The sequence below is a fragment of the Salvelinus namaycush genome, chromosome 19, assembly GCF_016432855.1.
Source record: "Salvelinus namaycush isolate Seneca chromosome 19, SaNama_1.0, whole genome shotgun sequence".
Lineage (NCBI taxonomy): Eukaryota > Metazoa > Chordata > Actinopteri > Salmoniformes > Salmonidae > Salvelinus > Salvelinus namaycush.
The window spans coordinates 20643291-20661595 of record NC_052325.1 but is presented as its reverse complement, the minus strand read 5'-3'; the positions used below and the strand labels follow the sequence as shown (position 1 = coordinate 20661595).

General features: G+C 40.3%; 1 protein-coding gene across 1 annotated transcript in view; it reads left to right on the top strand.

Moving 5' to 3' along the window:
* The window catches only part of LOC120063930 (low-density lipoprotein receptor-related protein 1B-like), a 345986-nt gene extending 337425 nt beyond the window's left edge, over positions 1 to 8561 (top strand). The window contains 5 exon segments of the mRNA XM_039014240.1: positions 1226 to 1330; positions 4891 to 4967; positions 5365 to 5455; positions 6148 to 6298; positions 8421 to 8561. Of these exon segments, the coding sequence (XP_038870168.1) occupies positions 1226 to 1330; positions 4891 to 4967; positions 5365 to 5455; positions 6148 to 6298; positions 8421 to 8561 (565 nt within the window).
* Positions 8562 to 18305: the final 9744 nt, after the last annotated feature.

Here is an 18305-nt window from a genome sequence, read left to right as displayed (position 1 = left end):
GTAGATAAGGTAACAGACATTCTTAACGCTGATCTGAATAAAAGATATGGAAAATCACATACATTTCTTAAACCTTTTTCATGATATCCAATTGGTAGTTAGTCTGGTCCCATCTCTGCAACTCCTGTACCAACTCGGGAGAGTCAAAGATGGAGAGCCACTTGTCCTTCGAAACATGACCCTGCCAAGCCGCACTGCTCACTAAACCTGGAAGCCAGCCGCACCAATGTGTCGGAGGCAACACTGTACAACTGGCGACCGAAGTCAACATGCATGCGCCCGGCCCGCCACAAGGAGTCACTAGAGCGCGATGGGACAAGAACATCCTGGCAGGCCAAACCCTCCCCTAACCCGAACGATGCTGGGCCAATTGTGTGCCGCCTCATGGGTTTCCCTGTCAGCTGTGACACAGCACGGAATCGAACCCAGGTCTGTAGTGACACCTCTAGCACTGCAATGCAGTGCCTTAGACTGCTGCGCCACTCAGGAGAACCTCAAATCACATTTTATGACTAAATTCATTCTAAACCAGTTGATGGGGAAGTAAACACTAGTGTTTAAAATCTGAACACTTGGGAGATATAGGTGTTCTCCTGGTTGAAAACTGACTGGAAAAAGCTGACTATCATCAAATAAAATCAAATGTATCATGGTTAATCTTGCATTCTAAACACCTGTGTTTAAGATGAGAACACTTACTGGCAAATTTAAATGCCTAATGTTGAAGTTTTAAACACTGACGTTTAAGTTATAAACGTGTCACATGTTTCATAATTTTACAGTGTAGAGCTATTGCTTGATGTACTGTAGTTGAATAGTCTTCCATCTAAAGATTTTACCGACGTATTTTCTATGGTTAAAGTTTTTATTTATTTTATTTTATTTAACCTTTATTGAATTAGGCAAGTCAGTTAAGAACAAATTCTTATTTACAATGACGGCCTACCAAAAGTTAAAAGGTTTTGTCCAAATATATGTTTTGTCCAAATATTGGACAAAACACAAATCACGACAACAGAGACAACACTACATAGAGAGACCTAAGACAATAAATTGCATTTACAATTCACAGATTCAAATATTTCAACGCATTTGACAACAGAAAATAGACCTTAGTCACTACGGATAATCCGTAGTCTTGCATTTACAAACAATAAGAAAGTAAGAAAGACATAAACCGTGGGCCAACCATCAGTGACACCACCTTTCCTCTATTTTCCTCCAGCTGTACTAATGGCAGGATAGCACCCAGCTGTAAACTATGTGACGGCTACTGTTACAACGGAGGTACCTGCCACCTGGACCCTGACACCAACCTGCCCTTCTGTCAGTAAGTACAGTAACTACTAATAATAGCCCGGAATAACAGTAGCCTAAGAATGTTCTCTATTTGTACATTATTCTTTCTTTGCCATTCAGTTATGCCAGGAAGGCTGGCCTATAATGGAACCAAAACTCATTGGTATTTTATTCAAATGATTGATTTTTGAAAATAAGTGGGGAGTTGTTTTTATTTTTTTACACAGGGCTAAGATCCTAAGTAAAGAGAATGTTTGACACCAGTGGATGCAGGCCATGTCATAGCAGGAGGCAGGATGTTAGGGCTCAATAAGAGAATGAGTCACACCTGGCTGTGGGTATAGATCTTTAGAAAGCTAGCCCTCTGGCAGAGTAGAAGTAATAAAGTTCTGCGTGGGGTACAGCTACAGACATTGGAAGGTAACTGAAACTACTGAAACATTACTGTTCAGAACATATCACACTGTTCTTTTGTCAGTGTGTTTCTTCTCATGGTAGGTTTCAGGAGAACAATTTTGTATTTTGATCTTCAGTGGTAAGAACAGTGTTACACACGCTATGAGCGGCAGGAACTCAATGGCAATGACTGGTAGGGGACAATAGATTGGCTCTCAGAGACCTGTGGGGATCATCCAGGAAAGAGAATGCTCTGTGCTTCTGGTGGTCCACAAATATTAATTTCAGCTCTGCTATTATCAGGTGGGGTTTAATGTTAAAGACCTCCCCACAAAGATGATTGGAAATCCATCTGAAAAGACAAACCTTGTTGCTCTATCTTTTTACTGTCCCATTGTCCATTGTAGTTACAATTAAATGTGTGGCCGTGACTGGCACGATTCAAGGGATATAATCAATTTCTATGCAAATGATCCCATCTCGTTTTCCACACGGTTAACAGATCTAGATAATGTGGTTTATTCATTGGCTGCGAGGCATAGAGATTAGGTGCGATGATGGATATGTCTGTGTCAAGAAATCATAATGTTTGACCTTAAACTATAATAGAGTAAATTAATATCTCATTCAAGCCACCCCAGAAACTCCACAAGCAGAAATATCATTGAGATGGTAATTAGCAGAAAACTGTCTTAAAGGTCTAAGGGATTTTCAAAACTGATCAGTGTATTCCGCCAGTAAATATTCTACATGTATATAAACATAAAGTGGGCATTACAATTGTTTTGATGAATTATCAAGATCAACATGTTCCTAACAGAATATGCTTATGTTTGTTATTTTTCTGTATTGAAATGTTTCTGTTCATTTTGTTTATAAATACTGTAAATGTAAATAAGCTTGCGAATTTATAACAACATTCTGAAAAACCTATATTTTTTTGCCTCAATGGATGTAGCTGTCATTAATTTAGCTAAACGTAACGTTTCTACTGTAGTTTAGTTTTATATTAATTTATTCATCATGAATGATACAAACATAAATAATATTTTAGAACAAATCTATGTAGTATTTTGTTTGTTGCCATGTTGAAAGGTTTCCATCTGCCTATACAATAGCTAGCCTGGTTGTTTTTATCGCTATCACTCCACCACACTGTTTTACAGCTGCACGTCAGGCTTCAAAAACCAACGTTGTGATGAGCTGGCCAACCCATGTGATTACTTCTGTCAGAATGAGGGGATGTGCACTATCACTGCCCTTAACAAACCCCGCTGCAAGTAGGTTCCTTCCTACATCACTTCCTGTGGCTGTTCCAGAGGTCTCACCCTCCCACCTCTCGTCATTCAGCTCCATTTCGGACAGTGTGATGCTCTATATGGTTGTTCCAGAGATCTCACCCTCCACCCTCTCGTCATTCAGCTTCATTTCAGTCAGTGTGATGGTCTATATAACACTTTCTCACCTCTAATAGAGTATTTACTCCCTCTTCAACTCACTGCTAACCAACTGCATGTCATACAGCCTGAGCTGACATGCTCTTCGAGTGACATTCAAGTGCTGTCTGATTGTGAATATAGGGGACCTGTTGTGATCAATGCATGTATGGTGATTAATTTTGCAATGTGTTAAGAGACAGAAAATCTGGACTTGGGACTTACATGGTCTCTGCTGTAGCTCTGAAATAAATCCATTCACAAGCATGTCAGAGATTGTTATTTAAATGTTTTATTTTATTTATTTCACCTTTATTTAACCAGGTAGGCCAGTTGAGAACAAGTTCTCATTTACAACTGCGACCTGGCCAAGCTAAAGCAAAGCAGTGTGCCACAAACAACAACAGAGAGTTACACATGGAATAAACAAACGTACAGTCAATAACACAATAAAAAAAAAGTATATATACAGTGTGTGCAAATGGCGTGAGGAGGTAAGGCAATAAATAGGCCATAGTAGCGAAGTAATTAAAATTTAGCAAATTAACACTGGAGTGATAGATGTGCAGATGATGATGTGCAAGTAGAAATACTGGTGTGCAAAAGAGCAAAAAAGTAAATGAAAACAATATCGGGATGAGGTAGGTAGATTGGATGGGCTATTTACAGATGGGTTGTGTACAACTGCAGCGATCGGTTAGCAACTCAGATAGCTGAAGTTTAAAGTTAGTGAGGGAGATATAAGGTGTTGGCTTTGGGGATGACCAGTGAGATATACCTGCTGGAGCGCTGGCTACGGGTGGGTGTTGTTATCGTGACCAGTGAGCTGAGATAAGGCGGAGCTTTACCTAGCAAAGACTTAAAGATGACCTGGAGCCAGTGGGTCTGGCGACGAATATGTAGCGAGGGCCAGCCGACGAGAGCATACAGGTCGCAGTGGTGGGTGGAATATGGGGCTTTGGTGACAAAACGGATGGCACTGTGATAGACTGCATCCAGTTTGCTGAGTAGAGTGTTGGAGGCTATTTTGTAAATGACTTCGCTGAAGTTGAGGATCGGTAGGATAGTCAGTTTTACGAGGGTATGTTTACGGGGGTATGTTAAAATAGATTACAAACCCTTTTACACATCCTCTCATCAGTTGCTCATCAGATCTTACCTAGTATTTTCCCTAACAATATTTTATTTGATATTTTACCCATCAGAAAGGATGATTCATTTGTAACTCTCCCCCCATTAAAATGCATGATTGTTTGTGCTGTGGCATTCTTTCCATAAGGGAATGATTCATTGTCTATATGCGTGGGATGCAATTCTTATTCCTGATCATTTGGTGTTGTGATTTCTTGGAGTGCATGTAATTTAGTGTAATTTCATTCCTTCCATCACCAACCAGTTGCAATGGTCAGATCGCTCATGCTTTACATACACCTCAGCATCAATCCCGCCCAATAGGAAATCACCTCCTAACTAGTCATTCATCACTCGCATTGAATCCCATCCAAACAACAAACCAGATGACTCCATATTGTCATACTGTTTTCTGCTGAATATTCATCCTGTTAATCTACTCACTATGTTTTCTAACCAGCACTACTTTTAGATGTCTTCTATACAAAAAGTGTTTCTCTAAGAAAATCTGTAAAAATGTTATCCATGGTTGAGTGTCTGTTCCCATAGCACTCGTTTTATGTGGTGATTAAGGTAGAGACAGCTAAAGACTATGGTTGTTTTCTCCTCTCTGATTGGTCTGTTCCAGGTGTTCAGTCAATTGGGCAGGCACACAGTGTGAAAGGCCCGCCCCCAAGAGCAGCAGATCAGACAACACCAGTGGAGGTGAGTGCAGAAGTCAAATGACTCACCCAGTGTCATACACGGCTTACTACCCATCCTCTAGTTAGCCTTATGGTTGTGGTCAGATGGATTGTCTACTACTGTAATATATACCCCCATCTGCTTTGGCTGTTCAAGAAAGCTCATTGGATGACATTTTACATACGCTATTATCCAGAGCAACTTAGAGGAGCAACTAGGGTTAAGTGCGCTGCTCGAAGGGCACATCGGCAAATGTTTCACCTAGACGGCTCTGGGATTTAAACCAGCAACCTTTCAGTGACTGACCCAACGCTCTTAACCACTAGGCTACATGTTAACTCTTGTAATGAGACTGTGATAACACTAACAGCAATCCAAAATGCTAAAGCAGTTTCATCCTTTCTCTTCTCTGTTTCAGGGAGCATAGCCATCATCGTACCTCTGGTCCTGCTGGTGATCTTGATCACAACGGTGGTGGCGGGCATTTTCATCTGCAAAAGAAGGCAGAGGTACACTATGTTAAGCCTAATAAGTAAATATGCTGGCTGATGTGTCCTGTGATATGTGTATAAGTGTATTGCATGTGTTGTGATTTAGATTTTGTGATCACCAGACACATTTTCATATGTGACAATAAAGTATTAAAATCAATTGAAATGTTGATGTGGCTGGTGATCTCAGGTACCAGCCAGGTCACCCGTGATACAAGTCAGTATTCAACATCCGTGTCTGAGGATGTCTGGCAATGACATGGAAACCGACCACTAGGGGAAACCGTGAGCACTGTTACCTTCAAGTAGATGTTGGTTTTGCTAGGGTGTTGTGGACGCGGATGTGTGTAAGTAAGCACCTGCCTCTGATTCCAAAGGTTGCAAATTGAAATCCAGCGATAGAAAGTTGTTCTTGTTTTAAGCCTATTCCAAACCTTAACCCTTAACCATTCAGAGTTAATGCCTAACCTTAAGATTTCAGAGTTTTTTCCTAAACTTAACCCTAACCTTAAATATTCTGAGTTAATGCCTAAACTTAACCTTAAACACTTTGAAATTTGAAGTTTGGAACAACTTCGAAATTTGACATTTGAGAAACATGGATGAACGTCTAATGCTAACGTGAGACTGTGATAGCTAGTTGCAGGTACTGTACAACATACCATGAATTATCTTATGTTAATGAGTGTTAGTTGTCCTCCTCCTCCCAGGGGGAAGAGGGTGACGAGGCAGCCCATGACGAATGGAGGGATCAACGTGGAGATAGGAAATCCTACCTACAACATGTATGAGGTCGACCACGACAACCATGCAGATGCTGGCAGCCTTTTGCGACCAAACTTTACACTGGACCCTCATAAGGTTTGTATTGGAAGACTATGTATAAAATCCACCATTCATTTTGTGCGTAATAACATTTTATGCAAAAACTAAATGCAAAAACTCTCAGTTTGGTTGGATATTGTAAGAGTGTACTGCAAAGGAAAATCTTTTCGTGTTTCTATATTTATTTGGGACAATATAATTTACAGAGACAACATTGTAGTCTCATCTGTTAATCCATCAGTATGCAACCATCATCCATCCATTATTGGTATCATAGTCATGTAATCAGTAGTGTGATTAACAAAATGGGGCTTTAGCATCTCCTCATGTGGCATACCAAATACAATTTCTACCAGACTTTCTGTCCACGGTATGATCTGATATAGAAGTGTAGTTACATTAACAGATGGAGCACAAACCTCAGGTATGTGGAGAGAAACATTATTCAGGCGCTCTGTACCAAGGGAACATTTTATCTTCTGTTGATTCATTTTCTTCATGGGCCTCAACACGCACTAACGCCCCGAATACCAAATAAATCATAACAGCTTTACTGATCTATCTTGTTATCTAACTTGCCTGCTACCACTTCAAGCTTAATGTGTTTGCTTCTTGCCATGCCAACTTTGACATCTGGTAGTGTCAGTCCCACCTGGATCCCTTTGCATTAGAAAGGTAGAGGCTGACTGAATCACAAGTAACTAACTCCACTATAGCGTTTCTTTATCATATCAGTGAATACTGTAGGTGCCATGGTTTTTGTTGAATTTGAATCCTCAATCTAAGTTCTAAAACCAAATATGGATGGACAATTGTTGATCTCATTTTCTAATCATCACATAATTTTGAGTTCCTCACTGATGTTGATATATAGATTTTCAGTTGGATTATATCCATATACACTTGTGGTAAAGTGTACAGTATGTTGGTTGAGAACAGCTTGGCCTTGTGGCATGGTGAACATTGGCAGAACTTGTGTGTTGCAGGGCTGGTGTGTGAAGTCCAGTGACCCTCGCACCCTGGGCATACATACTGTTCCCAAGGAGGTGATACCTGGACAGGTGATTTCTCCCATCCTTCCCCTTAGTTTAGACAACCAACCTCTTACAGGGGAAGGCATGCTGTTATGCCGTTCACTATAGAAGGAACAGACGTGAGCTGTAGAACATTTGTAAATCTCCTTTTGGAAGGAAACCCGCGGATTTGTCAATAAAAAGGAAGCTGAATGACACTTTCAGTGCATTTTTGTGGTTTTAGATATGATTAAATTAATCTTGAAGTATTTAAAAGGGAAAGGTATTGTTGCACTTGTAAAATGTACCTCTTCTGAATGTATGCTACAACCAATTTGGAAAAAACATCCCGTTGGAAAATCTCATTGTTAATTTAATGCATATTAGGAGTAAACCCTGCGACTGCACATGTAATTATGTTGCTTGGGCTAATGTGCATGAGCTATATCCTTCTTTCTTTCCTGCTACCTTGCAATAACAACCTTACAGTCTTAGCTGTGTTCTTCATCTTTAACCTTCTCTAACATAAACATAAAAATGCCAAAGTCGTCTGTTGTCTCTGTGTCGAGAAATAATATTGCAATACTGTGTGTATTGCAGTGCAACATATCAGAAACCTTTTTTAAAAGGGATACTTCGGATTTTGGCAAAAAAAAGGCCTTTATCTACTTCCCCAGAGTCAGTTGAACTTGTGGATACCATTTTCGTCTCTGCATGCAGTTTGAAGTAAGTTGCTAACTAGCGCTTGCACAATTGCTAACTAGCTTTTGCGCAATGACTGGAAGTCTATGGGTATCTGCTAGCCTGCTTGTAGATACCCATAGACTTCCACTCATTGCGCAATGCTAGTTAGCATTGGCTCACGGAACTACCTCTAACTTCCTTCATACTGGACACAGAAACATAAAAATTGTATCCACAAGCTCATCTGACTCTGGGGAAGTAGACAAAGGGCATATTGCCAAAATCCTGAAGTATCCTTTTAAGTCACAGTAAGTTATAGTAAGTTACAGATTGTACTGTAGGATATTGTCATCATACAGGGCACCAGATTATGTAGGGTATTTTCTTATGCATTGTTGAGAGCTGTGCGAATATGATGTGCCTGTCAAATATCTAACAGCATTTTTACTTCCTCAATGCAGCCCTTGAACTATTCCAACCCAGTGTATGCAAAGATCTACCTTGACGGACAGAACTGTCGCAAACCAGTCATCAACATAGACGAAAGGAGAGGGCTACTCCCAAAGAAACTAGAGGGGACAATTCGCGAAACCGCCGCATAGCCTGACTACACTTTCTACTCATTTTATACGACAGTGTACAAATGTATAAAAACAAGGAAAATAAGAATTTTCTATTTCCTATCAGGCTCCTGTCCTCTCAGTTAGGTGTGTTGCTTTTTAGCATCAGCATTACCTCTTCAGTTGTGTGCTGAACACTTTGATTTACATTTTTTAGTTTCCGTTGTTTGCTTTCTGTTTGTCGAACATTTGTTATACAGCACTATTTAGTATATACTGAATGACACTGAAGTAAAGCCGCTGATTTGCAAAATAACTTAACACCGGAACTCTTCTGTTGTAAACAAACGTCAAGATCGATACAGTACTTATTTCTGAACCTGTATATGTCTGTCTCTTGTTAGGCCGAGATTTAATCAGATCAAGCGTTAACCGGCGATAGCCGACACCCACTTAGCTGATGTTTTGTCGGTGTCGGAGGTGGAACTGTGTTGATTCCGTGAAATCGGTGAGCAGCTTCTCTTGTGAACATTGTCACGAAGCCAAATCCATCCCATTCGTTTTAGAAGTTCAGAACAAGAAAGTGTAGGCTATATAGAAATAATGACCTTCAAATTAATCATCATTAAACAAAATAATGAAGGTAGTCCATCAGCCTCACATTCCAGTGTTTGAACTTGTAAACAAGGTTGCATGGGATTTCTCTTCATTTGACTCTGTGCAGCCAATTGCAATGTCCGCATTGGTGTCGATTGTGGATTTGACAGTGCTCACGCAGATTCACCTCAGACACGGTCAAAATATCAGCTATGCAGATGTTGACTAAAACAGATCTAATTGAATTGGGGCCTCAGTGGAACCAACAACTTGTTATTTTGGTGCAGTATACAGATCTAAAGCAGGTCTATATTTTTTTTTTCTGAATAAATTATATATCATCTTATAAAAACAATAACAGTTTGAGATTGGTCAAAGTTTTATGTGCCATGGTTTCCATTGTCATTGATTTCCTCAGAACAAAAACTGTTAATCTTCACAATAACATGTTATAATTTCATGGCTTCATACCTGAGCAATGAAGCTTGTTTTCTGTCTTTGTGTTTGTATCATTTGATTCAGCCAAAATGGATACAATCCAGAAGTGGCTACGGTTGGTTTTAAGAGGATTATTTTCCGTTAACCATCTAATTCAGTTCTTTACAGTATTATATCATCATGTTCATGTAATAATTCCAAACATAAATATTTGCTCTGCTACAAATAGAAGATATTTTACTGAGGTGACTGAAATGTATACTCCATCTAAGATGTTCTGTTTGGATCACAGAAATTATTGAAACTCAACATGAATGTTATGAGAAGAGAATCACAGACATCCGTATTTTTGTAGGTCTCTTGTTCCAACAACATATCTGTATCAACTTTACAGCATAAGGATGTGAACACGGAAAAGGATTTAACACGACTCTATGGCTACAAAGTTACTTTAGATAATTATAAAGATACTTTCTGTCACTTTCAGAAAAGGAAAGACGATAGATATAACACATTTTATAATTTTGTATTTGATTTGTATGTTGTTTGGCTGCTTGTATTTTGAAGAAATGTATTAAATGTAAGTACTTTTATATAAAATGTAAATCAATATAAAATAAAGGGGGCGAATTTCCATTTCCAAATAATTCTTTGGGTTTCTGAAATCTCAGCTTGATAATGGCGCTAACATCAGACTTCAACACGATACAGCTAGTGCTTAAGCAAGACACCTGTTGGAACATTTCCCTTAACTCACATAAAGGGATTTTAGTGACAAAGCTGTCATATTTCCAGGGTTTGAGTGGTCCATGACCTAACAAGTCAATCACCAGTTGTGACATCTTATCTGTGGTATGAAACAGGCTCAAAGGACAGGAGGATTAGTGTGTGTGTGTGTGAGTGTGTGTGTGAAGGCTAAGTGCATTCATTACCGCCAACGATGAACACTCCATCAACGCCCGCCACACAGCACACTGAATGGTAATTCAGTCCCTTGGAGTTATAACACAACGGCCGATTATCTGCACCCCTCTGTGTTTCACCTGCTCTGTCACCATGGCAACTGCACTACCAAAAGGGAGGACAGACCGACTGACTGCTCTTTGTCCAGTGCTGCTCCCAGTTCCGTCCCCTGGCATTTTCCTCCCCTGCTATCAACATGAATCTGTACAGTAAAGTGCTGCTATGGGGGGCTGCTATTTGATGTGGGGGCTACTATTTGATGTGGCTAAGCTCTGGCTTATCTCCAGATTCTGAGAGGATTTGAGTCTCACTGCTATCATTAGGAGCCAGACATTTTATAGGTACTATAATGTATATTGAATTAGCCACATCAATCAGGTAGTTTTATGAAATAATTTATTACAAGTGCCATGTGATCTCACTGTAGCTACCCTATATCTTCTACCTGTCAACAGTATGTTGCTGATGTGGTTTAAATTACATGCATTGAGATGTTTGACAACAGTTGAATGATTTAGAGAACTGCTAAGATATTATAAATACATTTAGCATATTTGATAACCTGTCAATTGTACATTGGTGATGAGGTCTTCATGACAAACTTTGAGAAAACAACTGTTGAATGTTTAGCTACAAAAGTGTCAAACATGACAATGCATTGTGTTTACCTTGAGGATTTAATTACCTGTCGATTAGATTGTATGATGGTAAAGTGGGTTACATTACACACCTGCTTTGAGAATAAATATAATGGTCTGAACTTTTAACTACAAAAACATTGCAAACTGAAAACAGTACTATATTTCTGACCTTGTGTAAATGTCAATGGTATGTTGCTGAAGTGTGTTACATTACATGACATCCATTGAGAAGGAAGACAACTGTTGAATGGTTACTGTAGATACAAACAGTTGAATGGTTACTGTAGATACAAACTGTTGAATGGTTACTGTAGATACAAACTGTTGAATGCTTAGCTACAAATTGTCAGAACATGTCTGTATTTGTGACCTTGAGGAGTGAACGGTGATAGCCATACTGATGGTGTGGTGGTGATGAGTGTGTCTGAGTGATCCATTGATTAATGCAGCAGGGTGTTTGATGAAACCAAACTGATTGCACTACTGTGAGTCTAGCCACCTTATCAAGTTCAGTCTGATGGGCAATTACCTGCACTATATCTTATTCATGTCCTTTCCTCAATGTTGGATTTGATACTCCAGGAGTGTGAATAGAGTTGATGAACAGTAAATATACTTATTAGAGTTATTTATTGGACAGTGGATAGTCCACCCCATGTCTGGCGGGCTACTCTCTGTCCAATTTGTGATTTGAATCCGAATAGAGGACAGTAGTTTGACACAGCTTGGTGCACTCCATCTGAAGTGTATGTAGTCCTGCCTCCAGTATTTCTGAAAGAACAACTGAGATGAGGTATGAACATAGGTCTGCTATCTACAATGATACTAAACCCAGCAGAAGTATGATGTACTTGTGCTGTGGAAATACATCTGAGGAGGAAAGCTCTCACAGTACCACTCAGTTAGCCTATACAGTGCATCAAAGGAAAGGGAGAAAAATGGAAATTGAACAACAAACCCAGAGCTCTCAGGATCCCTGTCCCCCTCCCCTCACCTTGATCTCTTTTCCACTTAGCAAGCATCATCATACTCCCGCATAAACATACTCCTGCTCTTATTGATTCTATCATCCCCTGGACAGAATCAATAAGAGCCGGAGTCATATTCACATGATTAACTACAGGGCCTGCATAGGCATAGTGTAGCCAGGTACAGCAAAACACAGCCTGTCTGCATCAATGTCACTGAAGGCTGCTCATCTCTACATAGGGAAAAATGGGATAGAATCAGAAACATAAACCCATGTGAATGCAAATGTGTTTCTCTGTATTTGGATAATATTAAAGTACCTTGGTTTATTGAAGTGTAAGTTATGGATGAAACAATGACGTGATGATGTTTTCTGGAGAAATTAATTTGATCAAAACTGTGCAACTATTGTCTTTCTTTTTGAGTCAATTATTCACCACATTTTACGCACTGCAGTGCTAGCTAGCTGTAGTTTATTCTTTCAGTACTAGATTTATTCACTGATCCTTTGATTGAATGGACAACATGTCAGTTCATGCTGCAAGAGCTCAGATAGGTTGGAGGACGTCCTCTGGAAGTCGTTATAATTAGGTTTAATGTGTACCCAGATGAGGACGGAAAATAGCTGTCCTCCAGCTACAACATTATGCTACCCTACAGAGTGCTGTCGAGGCTACTGTAGACCTTCATAGCAAAACAGTGTTTTAATCAATTATTTGGTGACATATCTAGTATAGTTCTATCTAAAAATACATGTTTTAATGTTACACTATTTTTTATGAAATTCACTAAGTAGGATGGTCCTTCCCTTTCTCCTCTGAGGATCTTCACTGATCCCCAGTACTTAAAACCTCCACCCACCCCTAATGTGGATCACTTTTTATTATACTTAAAAGTGGAAACCAAGGGTGAGAATGATTTGCTCTTCAGCTCCAGTCTGGTCATATATCTGGCTATTGTCAGAGGGGTTTTATTTGTCAGAGGGGTTTTATGCTGGCCTTGTAGAAATGGTTCGGGAAATCATGGGTAACAAATTACAGCATTGACAAGGTTCATGAATCTGTTTTATTATGAGCACTTTGTAAAGCCTGGGCTCTGTCCCTAGAAAGAACTCTAATAAACTACATATGAAAAAGTCATAAGACACATGTAGCCTATCCAATGAATTAACAGTCTTCTTCTCTGTATAGCCAGATCCCCTTTGAATAAAACTTTATTCGTAACATAACTCATTGACATGCAAATCTGGCTCCAAGCGCTAACGGTTGCTGCGGTTCTACTTCTAGAACATACCTAGACTAGTGAATGGACAGATAAGAGTCCTGTAGGGTTCACTTATTGGTGTCTTTCTTTCATATGTGGTTTGTGATTGGTTTGTCCCTCAATCCCTGTCCTTGATCACCACAGAAAGACTGTCGCTAGCCTTGTTGTTCTGATCTTGAACAGTGCGTAACAGTTCCGGTCAATAAATTTCAACCAAATTAATCCCTAGCCCAATGAAAATGTTGCCCCTGTGAACAATTCAGTCTTATAGCCACCCAGGGAGAGGTGAGAGGGATTGATGTAACTTGTTTGTTCAGATGTGCTCAGGCATGCATGGTTGGAGGGGCACTTTGTGTGCCCGCCATGGAATCAGTGGACACATCTGACATCACTCATGCACTGGCCATTTCCATGCACCATTACTCATGGTACATACACAGCCTGTGTTCCACGTGCCAGACGGACAGGTTCGCTTGTGTTCTCTGGTAACATAATCCTCCATCCGTTCCACAATCCAACTGCTCTTTGTTCTCCACAGCAGATCCAGCCGAGCTCAGTAGCTTAGTATTATCTCTCTGTTTCTCTATGCCAATCTCATTCTGCCATTTACAGCCTTGTCGGTCCAACGACAAGGCCCTCTAGGGGCTTGTTGAATGGCATTTCTTCCTCTAAAAATGAAAGACTGGGAAGACATGTGGATTCCTCCCCCTGCTGCTGCAGCCTCTGGGTAATCGAGAGTCAGTAGTATCCAACAGTATGGCTCTGTGTGGCCTGGCCATTCCTGGCATGCTGGGCGCTGGCTACAGCTATAATCACACTGTTGGTCTAAATCTCCCATCAGACATGGAGGCTTCTGCCAGCTCCCAGCTCTGAGGGAGGCAGTGACCTGCTGCGGTAGCAGATGTTGAAAAAATGATAAGTGAGGTTTTTGTAGACTCTTTCCCATCCTTGTTGTATATTACTGACTCACTGCACGTCAAGGCACCTGCCTGGCCCACAAGAATGTGAGGGGTGAACGATTTGATGGGTAGAGGAAGTCGATTGTAATTCTTATGGATTTTTCCCACTCTTTACTCTTCAGGCCCATCATGTCAGACGTGGTCCTGTATGGCTCAGTTAGTAGAGCATGGAGCTTGCACCGCCAGGGTTGTGGTTCCCATGACTGGAAGTTGCTTTGGTTAAAAGTGTCTGCTAAATGGCATTGATATTAGATGCATGTTTCCTTTTTTACTTTATAATGAATAGTGATGTTAAAATATACCTGTTTATACAAAATATCTGTCTAGCATTAGATATTCAATAAACACAGATATATCTCACCCCACAATAACACCTACCGTAACATATCCCTGTAAGCTCTAGGACGCGAAAGCACAGCTAATTGATTTAAATCATCCCACTGAGTGTGCCGTTTTCTAATTGCTGAGTTGTACGTATCTGGTGGCATTGTTTTAAGGGATGCAGCTGATGAATGGTTAATTGACTGTGACTGTGCTTGGTCAGTGTGTCTGAGGCCAGATTGACTGAAAAGTATTGTCCATACCTTAGATTTTGTTTCTTCTATAGTTTGTACTGTTGGCAAACTCTCTTGTGGAAGAGAACATTAACTGGGATGCTTAACCTTAGTTGCTCTGGATAAGAGTGTCTGCTAAATTATTCAAATGTAATATGGACTGTTGTTTTTAACTTAGTCAATATATCACAAAAAATCATATAAACAAACCTATTATCCCATTGTACATGGGCATTCTGATGCCTGTAAAACATTTTTTTCAAAGCGTAGGGACAACACACATGCTGTGTAAATATGGGTTATTATCTTCAAGCAGTGGTGTATCTGAAAGAGAGGATCCACTAGAAGTACTTAACATCCATTATTTACAAGGGCTGATAAAAATATCAATACTTTTTGGTCTAAATTGGACTGTTGAATGTAGAATAATTGCTTTACTTTGAGTCATGTGGCATTGCCCTGTTGAAATATAAATTATATTAGACCTATTAAAAGGATACTTTGGGATTTTGACAATAAAGCCCTTTCTCTACTTCCCCAGAGTCAGATGAATTCCTGGATACCATTTGTATGTCTCTGCATCCATTATGAAGGAAGTTAGAGGTAGATTCATGGGGCCAATGCAAACTAATGTTAGCTCAATGACTGGAAGTCTATGGCATATACCAGCATGCTAGCAGTTACCATAGACTTCCTCTAGTTAGCAACTTCCTTCAAACTGCACGCAGAAACATAAAAATGGTATTCATGCGTTCATCTGACGTTGGGGAAGTAGATAAAGGGCTGAAGGTTCCCTTTAAAATAGGTGTGATATCGCTAACAAAATGAAAAGGAAAGGTTTTATCAAACTTTATCAGGGAGAAAAAAGGCATTTGAATATACATTTTTTAACTTGACTAAAGCTGTTAGAATACAGTACCAGTCAAAAGTTTGGACATACCTACTCATTAAAAAATAAATAAAAATGAAACTATTTTCTACACTGTAGAATATTAGTGAAGACATCAAAACTATGAAATAACACATGGAATCATGTAGTAACCAAAAAAGTGTTAAGCAATTTTTTTTTTGATTCTTCAAAGTAGCCACCCTTTGCCTTGATGATAGTTTTACACACTCTTGGTATTCACTCAACCAGCTTCACCTGGAATGCTTTTCCAACAGTCTTGAAGGAGTTCCCACATATGCTGAGTACTTGTTGCCTGCTTTTCCTTGACTCTGGGGTCCAACTCATCCAACACCATCTCAATTGGATTGAGGTCGGGTGATTGTGGAGGCCAGGTCATCTAATGCAGCACTCCATCCCTCTCCTTCTTGGTCAAATAGCCCTTACACAGCCTGGAGAATATCAAATGATAGTCCCTCTAAGCCCAAACCAGATGGGATGGCCTATCATTGCAAAATGCTGTGGTAGCTATGCTGGTTAAGTGTGCCTTGAATTCTAAATAAATCACAGACAGTGTCACCAGCAAAGCACTCCCACACCATCACACCTCCTCCTCCATGCTTCACGGTGGGAACCACACATGCGGAGATCATCTGTTCACCTATTCTGCGTCTCACAAAGACACGGCAGTTGGAACCAAAAATCTAAATTTTGGACTCATCAGACCAAAGGACAGATTTCTACCAGTCTAATGTCCATTGCTCATGTTTCTTGGCCCAAGCAAGTCTCTTATTCTTATTGGTGTCCTTTAGTAGTGGTTTATTTGCAGCAATTCGACTATGAAGGCCTGATTCACACAGTCTCCTCTGAACAGTTGATGTTGAGATGTGTCTGTTACTTGAACTCTGTGAATAATTTATTTGTGCTGCAATTTCTGAGGCTGGTAACTCTAATGAACTTATCCTCTGCAGCAGAGGTAACTTGTGACACACTTAAGCGTAGTGGGTGCGGAGTCAAGCGCAGGAGGCAGAAAGTACTGAGTAGTGCTTTATTAGGCACAGGGAAAATATGTGCGCGCCAACACTCACGGGCGCAAACAGACACGATACCCAAAACCAGGACCTAACAAGTCCAGAGGGATAACCCCAAAATGAAACACGCTACCAAAACACTACCACACGCAAACACAGTGGAAAAAATAAGCCCGCACAAAGAGCAGGCGGGCCGACCAGCTTAAATAGCCCAACTAAACGTAAACAAGAAACAGGTGTAACTAATAAGACAAAACCAACAGAAAAGGAAAAAGGGATCGGTGGCAGCTAGTAGACCGGTGACGACGACCGCCGAGCACCGCCCGAACAGGAAGAGGAGCCACCCTTCGGTAGGAGTCGTGACATAACTCTGGGTTTTTCTTTCCTGTGACGGTCCTCAAGAGAGCCCGTTTCATCATAGCGCTTGATGGTTTTTGCGACTGCACTTGAAGAAACCTTTAAAGTTCTTTACATTTTCCGGATCGCTTATTAGAGCTGTTCTTGCCATAACATGGACTTGGTCTTTTACCAAATAGGGCTATCATCTGTATACCAACCCTACCTTGTCACAACACAGCTGATTGGCTCAAAGAAGGAAATAAACTGCACAAAAAAACTTTTAACAAGGCACACTTGTTAATTGAAATGCATTCCAGGTGACTACCTCATGAAGCTGGTTGAGAGAATGTCAAGCAAGTGCAAAGATGTCATCAAGGCAAAGAGTGGCTACGTTGAAGAATCTCAAATATAAAATTTAAATATTGATTTACTGATTCTGTGAGCAATTTTTGCATCAATGAGCAGCAGAAATGTTGTTGCATGTACATGCATGTAACATTTGTACATGTTGTTCATGGCCATTAGGTCATGATGACCAGATGTAGATTTTTGTTTTATTGTCAACAAACAGTATATTAACAGTACACAAAACAAGTTGTTTTAAGGAACATTTTCCTCCAGCCTGAGGCTTTCTGTGTCCTTGCTCAGTAATCAGGTACCTCTGCAATATGCGCGAATCTCTCTCTCTCTCTCTCTCTCTCTCTCTCTCTCTCTCTCTCTCTCTCTCTCTCTCTCTCTCTCTCTCTCTCTCTCTCTCTCTCTCTCTCTCTCTCTCTCTCTCTCTCTCTCTCTCTCTCTCTCTCTCTCTTCCTCTCTCTTCCTCTCTCTCTGTACTTTCAAGCAGCAACATTGTTCTGAGAGCATGGAGTGGAGGGACCTGCAGATATGGAGGAGGGGGAGAAGAGAAGGGTAGGTCATAAAGCCCTCATAGACTGTGGGGCTCTGGGCTGGGCAGAGAGAGGCTTAAAGCTTTCCAAAGCATTGACTGTCATCTTCTCTTTCACAACCCATTTATTGTGTCCAAGAAGAAAAAATAACAGGTACAGAGGGTCATGGAACCCACTGTCCAAAAAAACAAACTATGATGCTGTCACAAAAAGTTATCAAGTACAGGTTGAGATAAAGAAACAAGCACCACTGAGCAAA